This window comes from Megalobrama amblycephala, linkage group LG17, assembly GCF_018812025.1.
Source record: "Megalobrama amblycephala isolate DHTTF-2021 linkage group LG17, ASM1881202v1, whole genome shotgun sequence".
Lineage (NCBI taxonomy): Eukaryota > Metazoa > Chordata > Actinopteri > Cypriniformes > Xenocyprididae > Megalobrama > Megalobrama amblycephala.
This window is the reverse complement of record NC_063060.1, coordinates 38,467,985-38,485,644: the sequence shown is the minus strand read 5'-3', so window position 1 is coordinate 38,485,644 and position 17,660 is coordinate 38,467,985. Positions and strand designations below refer to the sequence as shown.

The window sequence follows — 17,660 nt, the reverse complement described above, 5'->3', positions numbered from 1 at the left end:
GCTTATTTCCGCCACTAAAAAAAACAAAAAAAACAAATTACAACTTTTATCTCACAATTCTGACTTAATTTGAGATTTAAACTCGCAATTTTGAGTTATAAAGTCAGAATTGCGTGATATAAAGTCAGAATTCCATAATAAAAACTTGCAACCGTGAAAAAAGAGTCAGAATTTCGAGATATAAACTCACAATTCTGACTTTTTTCTCTGAGTTGTGAGTTATATCACAGTTCTGACTTTATAACTCACAACTGGGAGTTTATATCTCGTCATTCTGAGAAAAAAGTCAGAATTGTGAGATAAAAAGTCGCAATGACCTATTTTTTATTTCATGGCGGAAACAAGCTTCTATAGTTATGCTCACCAAGACTGCATCCATTTGATCAAAAATGGTAAAAAACAAACAAACAAAAAAACAGTATAATACTGTGCAATATTATTATAGTTTAAAAGAAATGTTTTCAGTTTTAATGTATTATAAAATTTGTCACATGATCAATTCTAAATCATTCTAAAATGCTGATAGTGTAATCTTCACATATGCAGTAGTGCATATATATAAGTGCTGTCAAATCAATTAATTGCAATTAATCGCATCTAACGTTTGTTTACATAATATGTGTATAAAATATATATTATGTGTATTTATATACATATACACATATATGTTTAAATATGTGTGTATACACATACAGTATATGTATAAATATACAGTCAAACCAAAATTTATTCAGACACCTTGAACATATTCATTAATAATTTATTCACTATAGTTTAAAAAAAAAAAAGGTAATAAAATATGATCTCAGAGTTAAACAGTGTGAGAAAAAATGAATCTTAATGTCAGATAACACTTAATCAAAACATGGTCAGATCAAAGTGTCTGAATAATTTTTGGTCCCAAATTTATAAATTTTACTGGTAGTCCACTGTATTCAGAATTCTTGGGTATAATATTTATTTTGCAATCCTCACTTACATAAATGAACCATAGTGTCCTGCACCCACTAGTAAAAATATTTACAGAAATATCTGAATTTTTGGTTTGACTGTCAAATGACTTATATATAAATAATATACACACACAATTTAAAAATTAAGATTTTGTGCTTCAAGAACATTAAGTATAGATACAAGTTTACATACGCAGTAAAAATCTTTTTACATTTTTAGGTTTTTCCTTTTAAAACTGACAAAAGTAAACAAATGAGACGCAGAACATTTATATTTTCAATAAACTTTATTCCCCCCCATTCTCCCAATACATAAAAAGTGATCATACTGAACATTTCCCAGTGTTGACACCATACAATTATGTTACATCAATAAATAAAAAACTATAAATAAAAAAATAAATAGAACACGTGCCACAATTAATTAATAATACTACTTAGGATTTGTCTGAGAGGGTAATGGCTTTCACAATGTTGGTATTCTAACACATCACTTACAGCCATGGTCACAGTTTTGAGGACATTATGATTACGTATGATGGAGCATGTCAAGTAAACAAAGCTGGAGGCACACTGAATACATAGTCTTTTTTTTCCTTAAGTACAGACATTAAGGATATAATAACTTTTAAGAGCAAAAAGCTTATATCAGGTGTGTATTTGTAGTGTTTCTTCCCCCACTCCTGCCTAATTCACTTGGTAAACCGAATATGAAGACTCTATAAAGCCCGTCTCATTCCCTTTGTGACTTAAGCTTGAGATACAGGGCCATTATTGCACAGAGGAATCCATCAGAAAGGCACTTTAGTCACTCCCACTCCTAACTGCTCCTCCATGAATTACAGTTCCACCTCAGCTATTCACCTCTGCCATCTTTAAAACTAATCTCATTAAAAGAATAACCATTTGGTGTGCGTAGCTCTTCTTGTTTGTGTACTATTTAGTGAAATAAAAGTCTTTTTATTAAAAAAAAAAAAAAAGCCAAGTGATCGAGCATAAAAAGCCAAGCCCATCTTGCGCAGTGCACGGGACACTGCGAGCAAAAGCAAGACGCTTAAGAACCCTGTGATTTTTATGCCATCTGCACTTCAGTCCAGCTAAAAATCGAAATAATAAAAGAGAACGGGCTCAAATTTTGGTTGTGCACACTGTGAGTCAAGCTGGTAGTGTGATACTGTTGGTGTAGGCTCAGTTGCAAAAAAGGAAAACCCAAACAAAAATAGTGCACCATAGTTCAAAGAGGCCAGCCGATGACCAAGGACAGGAGATCTTCGTGGCGACGTGGAAGCTTCCCCTGATTTTTCTTTGTCATAGTCCTTTGCTTCCCAAATGGAAGCGGTAAGCAGCAAATCGTAATACGAAGCAGAACGGCGGTTCCGCGGGGTTCGTTATGGGTTGGTGTAGTGCTGGAGAAGCTGTACCACGTAATGAAGCCGCTGCCGGAGCTCCGGAGAGCAGCCCCACTCGGAAAGCACGTTCAGAGGGTAGGAATAAGAGACGCGCTCCTTGCTGATGTACGTCAGCAGGTACGAGGAGTCCGAGGTCTTGCACAGGATGATTTTCGTGTGGTCCGTGTAAAAGTTAACCTGAGAAAGAGAGCGGAAGCAGAGGGAATGTTATGAACTGTATCGGCCAAGGAATTCGGGGACCAAATTGTCAATGTTTCATCTGTCGTTCCTGCACAATCGCAGACTCACCTGTAAGGTTCGGTTGTCAAAGAGCATGACTAAGGCGTGATCAGTCTTGATCCACTGCAGAAGTAATGGAGAAGAGCTTGGATTTGGCTGGTTCTCACAGTTGACGTCTCCACCCTACAAAAAGGAAAACTTGTTTAAGAAAACTATATCTAAATATTTAGTTTTATTGAATGATTTAAAAATATGAATATATAAATATTTAAAATAAAAATGTCATATATATATATATATATATATATATATATATATATATATATATATATATATATATATATATATATATATATATATATATATATATATATAATGACATTTTTATATATATATATATATATATATATATATATATATATATATATATATATATATATATATATATATATATATATATATATATATATATATATATATAAATACAATTTGTGAAAGGTTGGTGCTGAACTTCAGTTTAGAAAAACTATTTTAAATATCATTTAAAATATTATTTAATAGATTATCTTACAATTTATACATTTAAATTATGGATTTGAGGACTAATTTCTGGACTTACCTCCATCAGATTCTGCTCCATGTAGTTAGCCATCAAATCCACTATGTGTTTTTGATTCTGGAGCTTCTCTGGTAAAGCGTCAGCTGGAAAGCTAAAGTGTTTGTTGTTTGTCAGACAGTAACGTACAGTCCTGCGGAAGAATAAAAATAAAGGAGAATTAGAATTTCACAATTTCTGGTCAAAAGCCCAGATTTTGTAACGGGTAAAGCACTATGTGGGTCAATAAGAGCTCAGTCCAAATGCCAAAATGGAGGCTCAGAGAACAGAAGGCAAGCTGACGTACCTCCGCTGGTCACACAGGCTCAGATGAGTGCCTTCGTTGAAGAGTACGCCGACGTTTTGATTGGAGAGCTGGTATCCGAAGCCATATTTGTTGGAGTAGTCGACCCACTTGGTTACCCAGATAAAAGGCTTGGTTTTAGAAAGGCAGGGTGGGTTTCTTGAAGCTGGAAAGAGGGAAGGACAATATTTGAGTACATGATCAATGGCTCAAGAGTAAACCTTGAAAATGGCCATCGCTTAAACACCTCAGTGTGAACAGAGTGTGGGAACAAACCTGTTGGCATGGAAGACAAGCAGCTGTTAAGAACCTTCATGGCAGATTCGGCTACAGCAGCAGGGGTAGGGATATCGTCACAAGCTGAGGGGGGAAAAGGAAAGAAAAGAAATTATTTATGGGCAGAAATTGAATTATTTGAACAGTACCCTAAAAAAACTTAAATTTGTTTTCTCCAAAGAAGTCCTATGCTCACTTGCTGCTCAACTTAGAAAAGAAATAAAAAAACGAAATAGGCCAGGATGTTTTTGAGCAAACTTGTTTTTAATAGCGGCCTCTGAAAGCCTAAGGGGTTGAGTCTAAAGAGTATAAAAGTGGAGTATAAAATAGGCCCCACATATGTGCATGCAAAACTATTAACTCCTGAATTTCTGAGCAAATCAGCGGCTACGGTCCCTTACCATCAGTGCTGCTGGCGACGGTCCCTTTGAAGGAGCGAGATGCAGACTTCCGGGACTCCTCCTCGGCCGGGGTGTCCAGAGGGCCAGAGCTTGCCAGTTGAACCGTGGGAGAAGTGACCTAAGCATCAAAGAGGAAGTCACAATGTTTTTACCATCATAAGTACTTCCTTGTACTCATTTTTAAGCAATTATTCACAGTGAACACTCATTTTCTAATCTTGTGTCTCGAGCGTTTTGTCATGCGATTAACTGAGCGACTGTGTGGGTTTTGGGTTTGGCCAGTACAGAGTTATTCTGAGACATTCAGCACAATAGCTGGACTATTGCACTATTATTCATCTACAGCGGCTTTCAAAACACGAGCCCACTTTAGCTATACTGCAAAACCGCATACATACTGACGCAGATTTCTGCGACAGTCGTGAGTCAGCCGCGGAGATGACGTTTAAGCAGCCACGCTATTAATACACACTAATGCACATAATTATAAAACGCATTATTACCTCATTCGCTCCCATTGTCTTGTAGCTCATCTGCCGCCCGATGGAGTGCTTCACCATGCCTGACACCAGTTTGGAAATGTCATCTTTCTCCTCACAAGGGGTCTTTTCAACAGCTGCAATGACAATTTTAGGTCAATAACAGAAAACAGCCTGAGAACAACAAGTTACTAATACTAAAAATAATCTGGAAACGTAAAAACGCAAGCCAATAAAAGTATGCAAATAATATTAAAATACCATCTCAAAATAGAAAGTGTGGTTCGAAGAGGTACATACCTTTTGATTTTTTCTTGCCAAAGAGGCTTTTAGCCATCTTGGTGAAGAACTTCTTGGCAGGGCTTGGTGGATTAAGCTCAGGCACCATCACACAGCTGCTGGGAGGGAGTTTTTCTGGAGTGAAGCCCTGAAGGAGGGAAAGAGTAGGTGGAATTAAAATAAGGAACTGGTTAAGACCACAGTAAACACTTAAACTTTATAATTAAAGTTAAAAGGATTTGCATTTGGACACCGATGAGTGATTACCAACCTTTGTGAAATACTCGTGGGCCAGTATCTGATCCAGCGTAAGGCGGTCACAGGGGTTTTTCTGAAGGACGGCGGAGATCAGCTTCTGTGCAGCTGGACTGAGGGACGGAGGAATGCTGTATTTCACTTCCTTAATACACTTGTAGGTCTCTTTCAAGTCTAAGGTTTCAAATGGTGGATTCCCACATAGAAGCGTGTACCTAAATAGACAAGAAAAGAGCTTGTCATCACATCTGATCCAACAAAAATCAAGCAGGGACTTTCCATAATATAAATAGTATGTTAATATATTAGTCAACACTGATATTTGACCTAAAATATTTCCCCTCTGTGATTTTAAGTATTTAAGAACACATTTGGATGTTCTCTGATGACAGTTAATGGTCATGTAACATGCAATTAAACAAAAATTAGTCATTTTAGCAAGTGTTTTATTTTAAAAATGAACTCCTAAAGCTCCTGGTCTACACAGTAACCATTAAATAGAGTTGACTTACATTACACAACCCAGCGACCAAACATCTGACTCCGTCCCATGGCCTTGTCTGTTTAGGACCTCTGGTGCCAAGTAGTTTGGCGTCCCGCAGATAGTCCTGCAAAAAGAGCATTTCACGTCAGCACACTGATCAAGTGCATTTCTATGAAAGTTACTGAGGATAAAGGCTAGCAAACTCACTTCTTCCTCTGCTCGACTGTCTCCAGCTTTGCTGCCAGCCCAAAATCTCCTAATCTCAAATCCATGTTTTCATTCACAAAAAAGTTACCTGCAAAAATAAGTTAAAGCATTATTAAACCAGCCGAACGTCATGCTAGGATTCACACAGCAGGCTAAAGAGTCAAAAACAATACCTAGTTTGAGGTCTCTATGGAGGATGCCTTTGTTGTGGAGGTATTTGAGCGCAGATATGATCTGTCTGAGGTAGTAACGTACTTCTGGGTCGGTCAACGTATGTCTCGCTTTCCAAATGTGTGCCAGAGACTGAAAACATGAAGCGCAGGATTAGAATCAGTGCCTTGTTTTCACCAAATGCGAGGTCCGTTCTAGGTATATCAACTCACCTTTCTGCTGCAGAGTTCGAGGAAGATGTAAATATTGTCTTGGTCTTCAAAATGATGGGAAAACTTCACCACATGCTTGTGTTGGAGGCTTTTGTGAAGCTCGATCTCATTAATGATCTACAACAAAAACGACGAACGCAAGAGTTATAGAGGAAGCTAGAAATGAGATGATTCACATGTGCGAACAGTCATTATCCGTTACCTTCTCTCTCTGGTGTGGCTTTGACACTCTGCTTTGAGGAATTACTTTCACAGCATACATCTTGTTGCTGGCAAGATCCGTCATCTCGTAACATCGTGCAAAACCACCCTAAAAACAAAAGCCATTTTATATTAAATTCACTCAGAATGTGTCAATAGGGAAAAAAATGCTGGAGTTTCAACTCAAGGTGATGATTAACTTCAGTTTTTAGCTGCAGGTGCCCTTTCAAACTCAATGAATGATTGAAAAACTAGTCAGTTGCTTACAAAGATGATATTTTGCATGTTTGAACATTTGATTCATGTTTTCAACAGGACCGATCAGTCTAGTTTATATGGAGTTCAATGTCCCAAAGAGTATTTGCAACCTGGAATTGATTTTTTTTAAGGGCCATTTTTACCCTTTGCACCATATATAAACTGTGTTATCCATTTTGAAAATGCTTTAATTGGAGCAGAATTATGGCTATCGTCTAAACAAAATCCTAAATCAAACATTTTAGTTAGAACAAAAATGTAAAGTTAGTTGGTTTAAGATGCACAGCTCTCAACCATTAAGCTCAACAAGTTTTGTAGCTCTTGGTAGATTTTTAATTTGATATTTTTTTGCAGGATATAAAGCAAGAATATCTGAATGTGGTGTCACATCCGTTTCATCAGTCACTGTGATTTTGCCAAGACAGACATGTTCCTGGATCAACATTCTTGTCTGAAAATTTAGTCATAACCCTATTCCTACCCCTAAACCTATCCCTACCCATAATTTATCCCTAAAATCAGAGGGAAATGATAGATAAATAACACTGATCTAGAAGCACCTAACCCTGGTTGTAAGCCTAAACTTGACATAAACTGTAAACTTTTCCCTCAAATCTTGATTGGTTGATTGGAATGTTGTTCCAGGATCAACAAAGATGGAACATGTTGTACTTGGTAAAATCACATTCACCCTGATGCATCATAGGCTAAAATCTGCAATAAAAACATTTATTTTCCTTTAAAATAAAATTAAAATGCATGCAATTTCTTCATCTCCACATTTCAAATATCTCTGGTCATTTCTGCCCCAATCCCTAGTTAATTTCTGACCCTGGTCCAAACACATGTACAAAGGAATGACGTATTCTTTTCCCTCGCGACCAACCAACCCCTCCTTCCAGCATCGCACAATGATGCGGCACTTTAAAAACTGGGAATAACGAGGCTTCAATAATCAACCGTCTAATTAGAAGAATAGCTTTGTTTTGTAAACAAGAGAAGGAAACCGTATCAGTGATCCTGAGTAATGCAGCATCATTTCCATTGATGCATTGACTCATTCATCTTTTCCTGACATCGAATCATATTGAAATCCAGTCAAATCCAAAATTGCAAAGATTGTCTTTGCAGAAAATTAGATGGATTTGATGGAACAACCAGCAGGTAGGTTCTAGAAACACAGACAGGGCGGATTGCGGGTCCAGTGGTTCTGGTGCACCTCACAAAACCAGCACGAGACACATACATCAGGAAACGCGAAACGCATCATTTATTCAGAACCGATTCACCGCGTAAATATACATACATTATATATATATATATATATATATATAAAGAGTGGTACCTTTCCCAAAAGCTTTCCTTTACAGTACGATCTTCCCGTCTTTGCGTCAACCACCACCTGCGCGATCTCCGTCTTAACGTGCTCCGATTTACTCCGGTTCGGCTTGGCGGGCGGTTGAACCGCTGGAGACGGTTTGAACAAATCCGGATTCATCATTTTACAGGAAAGACGCTGCGCTGTGGTGAAACAAGCAGGATCCATTCATTAATATAGATCCTTCACCCTAGAAAATAAGCTCCTTGTGTGAAGTCCCAAAGTCTGGCCAAGTTCTCTAGTCCTGTGAATCAAACATGCCCGAACACCGCCGGTGCTGCGCTATATAAACTCTTCGTGACGTCATGGGCGGAGGCGGGGCGAATGACGGCGACGTCTGGAAAGGATCAAACGTCATTGGCTGGTGGAGATTCAATCAAAGATAAGAGAGACGCATATGAAAGTGCGGTAGAAAAGTGAATGAAAAGCTTTATCCAATCACGGTTGACGGGATTATGGATGTCCGGATGACTTGCACTCTATTTTCTTTCTGTTTAGGGATTTTGTATAAAACGACATAATGCAACTAAAAAATTTTTTTTTATTATTATTATTTGTTTAGCATTATTAATTCAAATTTGCAATATTTCATACTGGTCAAGAGTAAAATCATGCAATTTATTATTTGTTTAGCATTATTAATTCAATTTTGCATTATTTAATACTGGTCAAGTGTAAAATCGTACAATTTATCATTTGTTTATCATTATTAATTCAATTTTGCATTATTTAATACTGGTCCAGTGTAAAATCCATCATGCAATTTATTATTTGTTTAGCATTATTAATTCAATTTTGCATTATTTAATACTGGTCAAGTGTAAAATCATGCAATTTATTATTTGTTTAGCATTATTAATTCAATTTTGCATTATTTAATACTGGTCCAGTGTAAAATCCATCATGCAATTTATTATTTGTTTAGCATTATTAATTCAATTTTGCATTATTTAATACTGGTCAAGTGTAAAATCATGCAATTTATTATTTGTTTAGCATTATTAATTCAATTTTGCATTATTTAATACTGGTCAAGTGTAAAATCGTGCAATTTATCATTTGTTTATCATTATTAATTCAATTCTGCATTATTTAATACTGGTCCAGTGTAAAATCCATCATGCAATTTATTATTTGTTTAGCATTATTAATTCAATTTTGCATTATTTAATACTGGTCAAGTGTAAAATCCATCATGCAATTTATAAAATCGTACAATTTATTATTTGTTTAGCATTATTAATTCAAATTTGCATTATTTCATACGGGTTAAGTGCAAAATCATGCAATTCTGTGTGAGGATTAATTCATAATTTCATGTCATACTGCGGGAAAACATTTATGAAATATTTCTTTACTTTATCATATTGTGTCATAATGTAACATTCATAGCAGATATATTTAAAACACATTTGAATTGCGTCTACACAGGCTATTTTTTCATACTGTATTTACATCATGCCAAATTACGTCATTGTGGAATATACTGAAACTGAACTGGAAATCGTGGTTTCATGCGCCCCCTTGTGGCTTGTATGCTATAAGAAAACTCCACTTGTTTTTTATTCACATAAAAACGCACATTATGTTCTCTAGAAAACAGTCTGAGACCATAATAAAATTATAATTAACAAATATTTCTTCCCTTAAAGGGATAGTTCACCCAAAAATGAAAATTCTGTCATCATTTACTCCCCTTCAGGTTGTTCCAAACCTGTATAAATTTCTTTGTATCGCTCAACGCAAAGGAAGATATTTTGAAGAAAGTTTGTAACCTGGCTGCTTTGGGCCACCATTGACTTCCATAGTAGGGGGAAAAATACTATGGAAGTCAATAGTGGCCCAAAGCGGTCGGGTTACAAACTTTTTTTTCAAAATATCTTCCTTTGTTTTCAACAGAACAAAGAAATTTATACAGGTTTGGAACAACCTGAGGGTGAGTAAATGATGACTGAATTTTCATTTTTGGGTGAACTATCCCTTTAAGATCCAGAGTTTTTTTTTTTTTCTAATTCAGCTTCAGCTTCAGCTGTATGACTTTGTCCATATAAGGGATTTCCTGGAACATCATGTTATTACTTCTGAGTCCATTTTACACTTTGAGCCCACCTGCTGTAGAAAAGCAGTCTGAGATCGTATTAAAATTATACTTATATACTTGCTTCCCTTTCCTTCATATTCACAGTTTAGCTTAAGCCAGGGACACACTTAATGATTGTAAGGCTGATTATGAATGTGATTTAATTCTGTAAGTATTTAAATCAGCTTCAGTCGAAGGAAACAGTCTTTGTGTGTTGAGCTCAGTCTTAGAATGTTTTAGCTAGTCGTTAAGTTTGTCCCTGGCTTTAGATACTGTGTTCCCAGCCTGATCGCACAACCCATTCATGCATCATAGCAATATTTCATCATACTGCATGAGCATGGGTCATTTGGCACCTACCCCCATTAAAAACAACAACATCTGAAGTGATAAATTACAATTTTTTATTTCATTTCGATTTTGCACTTTTTAGGTAGATGGTCCTAAGTGCAAGAATAATGTAGAATGAAAATCCACTGAACATTCGTTGATATGAATTAGTTGGGATGAAAACATCTTTCTGTAACAGCTGCATTTAACTGGAACAAAGTAAAAAAAAAATACATAAAGTAATCCAAATGACGTGGAATGACGTGCGCAGCAGCTGAACTGGGGTGCTTCACTGTGAATGTGAAAGTGGATCAATAAGCTGGTTTAGAAGTCAAGATCATCTGCTTTGCCCTTCTTCTCCTGAGACTCAACCCAGGCCTTGTTGATGGTGCGTTTCATCTCGTCATCTCCGTCGGTGTAGATCTTCTTCAGCATGCTCATCAGACCCTCGCTTGGATCAGCGTTTTCATTCATGTTGGGTTTGCTGAAACAGACATGTTACAATTTTATGACTTGTAAACATCACTTGCAGAACCAAATTTAGTATGATGCTAATGTTCGCTGATAATAGTGCATACTGCAGTCAAATATTTTTTCTTCTCATATTAAAATAATAATAAACATAACCAGCAATTTGTAGTCAGTTACTGATTACAAATTACATGACTATAATCTAGATTACTCATTTTAAGTAATGTATTCTGATTACTTTTAGATTACCTTTGACCTTACTCGTTTATCACTTTGTACCATTATTTTGTACTAATATTTATATACATACATAGACACACACACTACTGGTCAAAAGTTTTTGAACGGTAAGATTTTTGAATGTTTTTAAAAGAAGTCTCTTCTGCTCACTAAGGCTTCATTTATTTGATCCAAAATACAGCAAAAACAGTAATATTATGAAATATTTTTACAAACAAAAATAACTGTTTTCTATTTGAATATATTTTAAAATGTAATTTATTCCTGTGATCAAAGCTGAATTTTCAGCATCATTATTCCAGTCTTCAGTGTCACATGATCCTTCAGAAATCATTCTAATATGCTGATTTGATGCTCAAGAAACATTTATTGTTTACAATTGTACAAAATATTTGTGTACAATTTTTTTTTCAGGATTATTTGATGAATATAAAGTTCAAAAGAACAGCATTTATTTGAAATATAATCTTTTGTAATATTATAAATGTCTCAACTGTCACTTTTGATCGATTTAATGCATCTTGCTGAATAAAAATAAATAAATTTTTTTTTTTTTAAATCTTACTGACCCCAAACTTTTGAACAATAGTGTATAATGTTACAAAAGCTTTGTCTTTCAGATAAATGCTGTTCGTTAGATCTTTCTATTCATCAAGAAATCCTAAAAAAAAAAAAAAAGTACACAACTGTTTTCAGCATTGATAATAATAATAAATGTTTCTTGAGCAGCAAATCAGTATATCAGAATGATTTCTGAAGGATCATGTGACACTGAAGACTGGAGTAATGATGCTGAAAATACAGCTTCATCACAGGAATAAATTACTTTGTCAAATATATTCAAATAGAAAACAGTTATTTTAAATTGTAATAATATTTCACAATATTACTGTTTTTGCTATATTTTTTAATTAAATACATGCAGCCTTGGTGAGCAGACGAAACTTCTTTTAAAAACATTAAAAGTCTTACCGATACCAAACTTTTGAACGGTAGTGTGTGTGTATGTATATATATATATATATATATATATATATATATATATATATATATATATATATATATATATATATATATATATATATATATATATATATATATATATATATATATATATATATATATATATATATATATATATATATATATATATATACAGTGGCATGAAAAAGTATGTGAACCCCTTGCAGAATCTGTGAAAATGAGAATTATTTTAATAAAATAAGAGGGATAATAAAAAATGCATGTTATTTTTTGTTTAGTACTGTCCTGAGTAAGATATTGTAACAAAAAATAACATGCATATTAGAAAATATTAGAAAATAGAAGATATTAGAAAATAGAAAATATTTTCCATTCTTTATCGACATCATGAAATGCATTAAGCATTGCATTATGCCAGGGTTTCCCAAACTAGGGTTAATGAAAGAACTGCAGGGGGATTGTGATGTTGATGAAAAGCTAATGATTAATTAAATCGAGAAAATTAAAATGAATACATTTTTTAGAAAGGAACATTTAAGAGTAAAAAGAAGAATTACAGAGGATCAATAAATTATGGATCATTTACTAGCATTGTGTGAATAATATGTAGTCCGTAAAAAAGTAACTGTAATCTGATTATAAGCATTATAAAATGTAATATAATCTAATTACAAGTACTACATTTTTGGAATCTGAATACGTAATCCAGATCACATGTAATCAGTCAAAACCCAGCATTGAACATTATGTAACTCATGATTGCAAATTTATTTTTTATTTTATTTTGGATCATATTAATTTACATCATAATATTAATTACTTTTATGCATAAATCTGCCATTTAGAAACTTAAAAAGGAAAACGAATACAGAATGAAAGTGTGTGCTTTTGAACTCACTCTTTCTCCTTAGACTGTTTTTCTACTTGTGTCAAACATTCCCATTTTTTTGCTGACTTCTTCTTGCACATGACAAGGACCATGTCTGTTTTTATCTGTAAACAAATACATTTCACAACGGTCAATTTTATCCATTAAAAAAATCAATTTACCAACAGAATATACAATAACATTAGGAAAGTGACAAACCTTTTTACTACTCTCTGCTACAATAATGGGGAATAAAAGGTTGTTGACTGTCATTTGATGGTTCTTCCCATCCAGATCTTTGACTAGAACATTAAATCCTCTGTGAAAACATGACAGCAGTGTTTGACCATTTAGAAAACCACGATGCAAAAAGATTTTAACCCGCTTCACCTAGTAAATAATTTATCACTTTGCCATATATTTAGAAAGGACTATCATTTACCATCTATCATTATTTTATAGGGCTGGGTAAAAATGAATAAATTTCTCGATTTTAATCGATTCTCATTTTTATGAACCAATATCGATTCTTAAATCCGAAGAATCGATTAGTCTAGTCTGTTTTCAGTTGATGAATGAGCAGAATATGTAGCGCCTCCCATCCAATAAATCACAATAATCTTTGTGTTTTGTTACTTTTGACATGAAGCAAAGTCTCAGATTTCAAATGACATCCATCTTATTATGAGATTCAAAAAATAAATACCATTTTGGCGCTGTTTAATGTGGCGTGACAGATCGCTTTAGCGCCTCAGTTAAAGAGAAGCATGTGAACATCCTCTCCACTGCTTTAATACAGTTACAGTGCAAAATAAACACGAATAAACATCTGAAGGTATGTTAAAATATACAGTACAACTTTCTGTATCATGTCTCATGTAATAACTCAATCATTGTTTCAACTTCAGAAAGACGTCAATAAAACAGCTTTGTCACGTAACGTTACACATATTCAGTGACGATAAACTCATTAGTCAGCTAGAAAAGTGAACTCTAGAAAGCAACATTCTGATAAATATAGCTATGCACCTTTACATATTCATTATAATTTTTAATGTTCTTCAATATTTAATGCACGTTTGAATAAGTCAGTTATGACAGCCGCGATTTAAATGTTTATATTTAAAAAAAACGAATTGGAGTAGAAATATGATTATGTAATTCTAAACTTTATTTATAATAAAAACATCATTGAGTGTAATTTAAGTGCTTGTATATAAATAAGTTAATTTAACCTTCAATATTATTATAGTAGTACCAACTGACCCCCATGTGTAGTTTACAGCATTAGTTGAGAATTTGCCATGTACTGTAACTGAAATACTACATCCAAAATAATCGATATCGAATCGAATCGTGAAAATTGTGTCAATACCCAGCCCTATTATTTTAGATAACTAATATGTTAATAAAGAATAATAAATGCTTAAAAAATATTGCTCATTGTTAGTTCATCTTAGGTAATGCATTTACTAATCTTAACAAATGAGACCTATTTACTGAAATATGTGTCCATGATTTTACCATAATAAAAATGGTTCATAACCAAAATTCAGCAATGTTTAATGTGAGACCACACCTCTCTGTGAAGTTGGCCTCAACATTTTCAGCAGGAATAGTATGCACTCCTTTCAGTGTGATGTAGATTTTGACGAACTTGTCAGACTGGTCCCATCCTAAAATTGAGATAAACGACATGTTTGTTAGACCATGCGTTACGGTGGAATAGCCTATACCTATTATCCTGAGGTATGAACGCACCATAATTGTTAATCTTGACTGTGTATCCTTTGAGTGTTGTGTCAGTCTTGTCTCCAGAGTCTTTCTTGGCTTGCTGCAGTTTCTGCTGTCGTTTTTGTGCCAGCTCTTTCTCCATCTTCTTGTGCTCTTGCGTTAAGACGTCCCGCACGCGCTGTCGTTCACATTTCTCGAGCAGACTCGTGATCTCTCTCAAATCACTCTCAAGACCGGCGATCTACAGACACACATCAGTCATGTTCACAGGTTCAGTACAGGACAGGTGAGTTCAGCGGTCAACTCACTGCCTAGTAATACTTCATTCACCCAACATGCATATTATCCATACAATATCCTAGTAAAACATGAGTTTCGTTCACATTTATAATAAGCATCTTTATGCCAGTTGCATGAGGCTTACAATTCAGTACAGACTAAACCTGACAGGATCGCTATATACTCATTACACGCCATTAAAATGACTAAAACACTGAAAAACATCCCATTATACCAGTTCATTGGTGTCCATCGCTGTCCCGGAGAAACTATACTCAACAGTTTTACTGAAGTTATGAAAATGATCTTTGCTTTCAGTTCTTCACGGCGCGTCCACTGATAAACATGAAGCGCTGTTTCTAGAAAGATTCTTACTTCCGCGTTGTGATGTCAAAATAAAAGTCCTTGTTAATAAAATAATTCTTACGAATTCGAATAACTTTTGAATTTTATTTATGAAAGTTACTTAATGAATTACATTATTACAGATTTGTTTATTATTAAATTTATCAGGTAAAATACTAAAATATGTAGGCCTACATATATGTATGATTATATATATATATATATATATATATATATATATATATATATATATATATATATATATATATATATATACACAGTACAGTCCAAAAGTTTGGAACCACTAAGATTTTTAATGTTTTTAAAAGAAGTTTCGTCTGCTCACCAAGGCTACATTTATTTAATTAAAAATACAGTAAAAAACAGTAATATTGTGAAATATTATTACAATTTAAAATAACTGTCTACTGTTTAAATATATTTGACAAAGTAATTTATTCCTGTGATGCAAAGCTGAATTTTCAGCATCGTTACTCGTCTTCAGTGTCACATGATCCTTCAGAAATCATTCTAATATGCTGATTTGTTGAATGTGTTGAATTCCTGAATATCACCTTGATTGAAATTGACAATAATTTCATACAACAGTTCAATAAACAATTAATATTAATTAATATTAATCACTTACGTTTTAGGTGTAATATTGCCTGTTTTTGTTCTATTGTAGCAGCGAAAATAGTTCCAGACAAAGCAGAACCAGCGCATCTCGCGGCAACGCTCAGCCGTTTAGAATGATTCAGAGTTCTGAACGAATCGGTTGAGTGAAGATTCGGCTCAATCATAAACAACTGCTTCATTCTTGATTCAGCCTTTTGAATGAATCGTTTGAATTAATGACTCAGTGGCTCACTCATTTATCATCTACTGGCGGTTTAATTTCATGTGTAAAAGTATAAATTTCCCACCAACATTTCTTATTTGTATATTCAAAAATATTGAAAGAATCTCATAACATTACTAAATGCAGTTGTACTTTTTCAGTGTAAATTATTTAATTTGGTAACAGTGTCTTAATATTTTAATTTATCAAATGTAAGAATTTGAAATAAAACATTAAACATAAATTTAATTAGACTGGGGGGAAATGCCCTTTATAAAAGGTTAATAAAATACCCCCAGGGTAAATAACATAAATATGCAGATTTAAATATATCACTGCTGATAAAATAGATGAGAATGTTGCTTGTTTCAGAATAAATTATATTTACAACACAAAAAAAAATCCTATTTTTTTCCAGACAAGCTACTTTTTTACTCTGACAAGTAAATGGCCATTTTAGCTGTCTAAGGGACAAGCACAAAACAAGGCTTAATGTTGAACTCTGTATTTTGTATTTATATTCTCTCCTTTAATGGTAGCATCACTCTTATATTTGATACTGACACAAAGGAGAAAGCACAGGCCTACAGAAAGATTTTATTGTCATCAGATGTAGCTTTGCACACTACCAGCATCTATAGAATGATTTTGATCAGCATTTTAGTGTTCATAGCAGAGGGCTCTCTTGTTATATTTTAGTTTGTCAATTGTTACAATTTTGTAGTCTTCGCATACACATGCACCCCTGAAACCACAGAGCCCCCCACATAACAAATCCCAATTTAACCCCTGTATATGTATGTATATATATATATATATATATATATATATATATATATATATATATATATATACACACAGAGAGCTGGGTAGTAACAGATTACATGTAATCTGGATTATGTAATCAGATTCCAAAAATCAAGGACTTGTAATTAGAGTAAACTACTTTTTAAAATTCTCGTAATCAGACTAGAGTTACTTTTTTTATGGATTACATGATTACATATTATTTACACAATGGCAGTAAAGCAGTAAGTTGTTCACAATTCATTGATTGATACGTTCTTCAAGTTTTTCTGGCGGTGAGGGGGAAATATAGATGAATATATATGTAATTTAGTTGAAATATAAATGAAATATATATATGAAATAATAATATAATAATATATGAAATATAGATGAAATATTTGATGTAGCAGTGATATTGCTGTGAATTTCAATATTTGTTTTTGTAATGTTGCTGTTTTCTAAATTTACTTAATTTTAAAATCATAAGATGTGATTTTGTTTTATTCAGTGTTACTATCAGCAAACACTTACAGGTACAATAGTGTTAGTATTTTGAAGTATTAACTGTCCGTACATTGCACTTATCAATAATCTGTTGAGGTTCTTGTTGGTGAATAG

The 17,660-nt window shown here is 33.8% G+C and overlaps 2 protein-coding genes across 2 annotated transcripts; both read right to left on the bottom strand.

Moving 5' to 3' along the window:
• Positions 1–1,221: 1,221 nt before the first annotated feature.
• On the bottom strand, positions 1,222–8,357 carry plk3 (polo-like kinase 3 (Drosophila)). Its single transcript, XM_048163071.1, has 15 exons — positions 8,049–8,357; positions 6,447–6,554; positions 6,245–6,361; positions 6,035–6,164; positions 5,862–5,949; positions 5,683–5,778; positions 5,187–5,385; positions 4,937–5,063; positions 4,661–4,773; positions 4,158–4,275; positions 3,757–3,840; positions 3,484–3,646; positions 3,201–3,330; positions 2,651–2,764; positions 1,222–2,539 (listed from the first exon to the last, which is right to left on the bottom strand). Exons 1-15 carry the CDS (start codon positions 8,247–8,249, stop codon positions 2,342–2,344), a joined length of 1,986 nt encoding a protein of 661 aa, XP_048019028.1. The 5' UTR covers positions 8,250–8,357; the 3' UTR covers positions 1,222–2,341.
• Positions 8,358–10,551: 2,194 nt separating this feature from the next.
• Positions 10,552–15,463, bottom strand: LOC125251489 (calcyclin binding protein). Its single transcript, XM_048164509.1, has 6 exons — positions 15,303–15,463; positions 14,816–15,029; positions 14,634–14,730; positions 13,274–13,373; positions 13,085–13,179; positions 10,552–10,975 (listed from the first exon to the last, which is right to left on the bottom strand). The coding sequence occupies exons 1-6, from the start codon at positions 15,318–15,320 to the stop codon at positions 10,816–10,818; spliced, it is 684 nt and encodes a 227-aa protein (XP_048020466.1). The 5' UTR covers positions 15,321–15,463; the 3' UTR covers positions 10,552–10,815.
• Positions 15,464–17,660: the final 2,197 nt, after the last annotated feature.

Coding starts and splice junctions, on each gene's coding strand:
- plk3 (XM_048163071.1), bottom strand. CDS start 8,249: ATGGATCCTGCTTGTTTCACCACAGCGCAGCGTCTTTCCTGTAAAATG. Junction 5,779..5,861: donor ACAGTCGAGCAGAGGAAGAA/GTGAGTTTGCTA, acceptor CTCTTTTTGCAG/GACTATCTGCGGGACGCCAA. Junction 3,647..3,756: donor CTTGTCTTCCATGCCAACAG/GTTTGTTCCCAC, acceptor CCCTCTTTCCAG/CTTCAAGAAACCCACCCTGC.
- LOC125251489 (XM_048164509.1), bottom strand. Junction 13,374..14,633: donor GAGGCCAACTTCACAGAGAG/GTGTGGTCTCAC, acceptor ATGTTTTCACAG/AGGATTTAATGTTCTAGTCA. Junction 10,976..13,084: donor AAACAGTCTAAGGAGAAAGA/GTGAGTTCAAAA, acceptor TGTCTGTTTCAG/CAAACCCAACATGAATGAAA.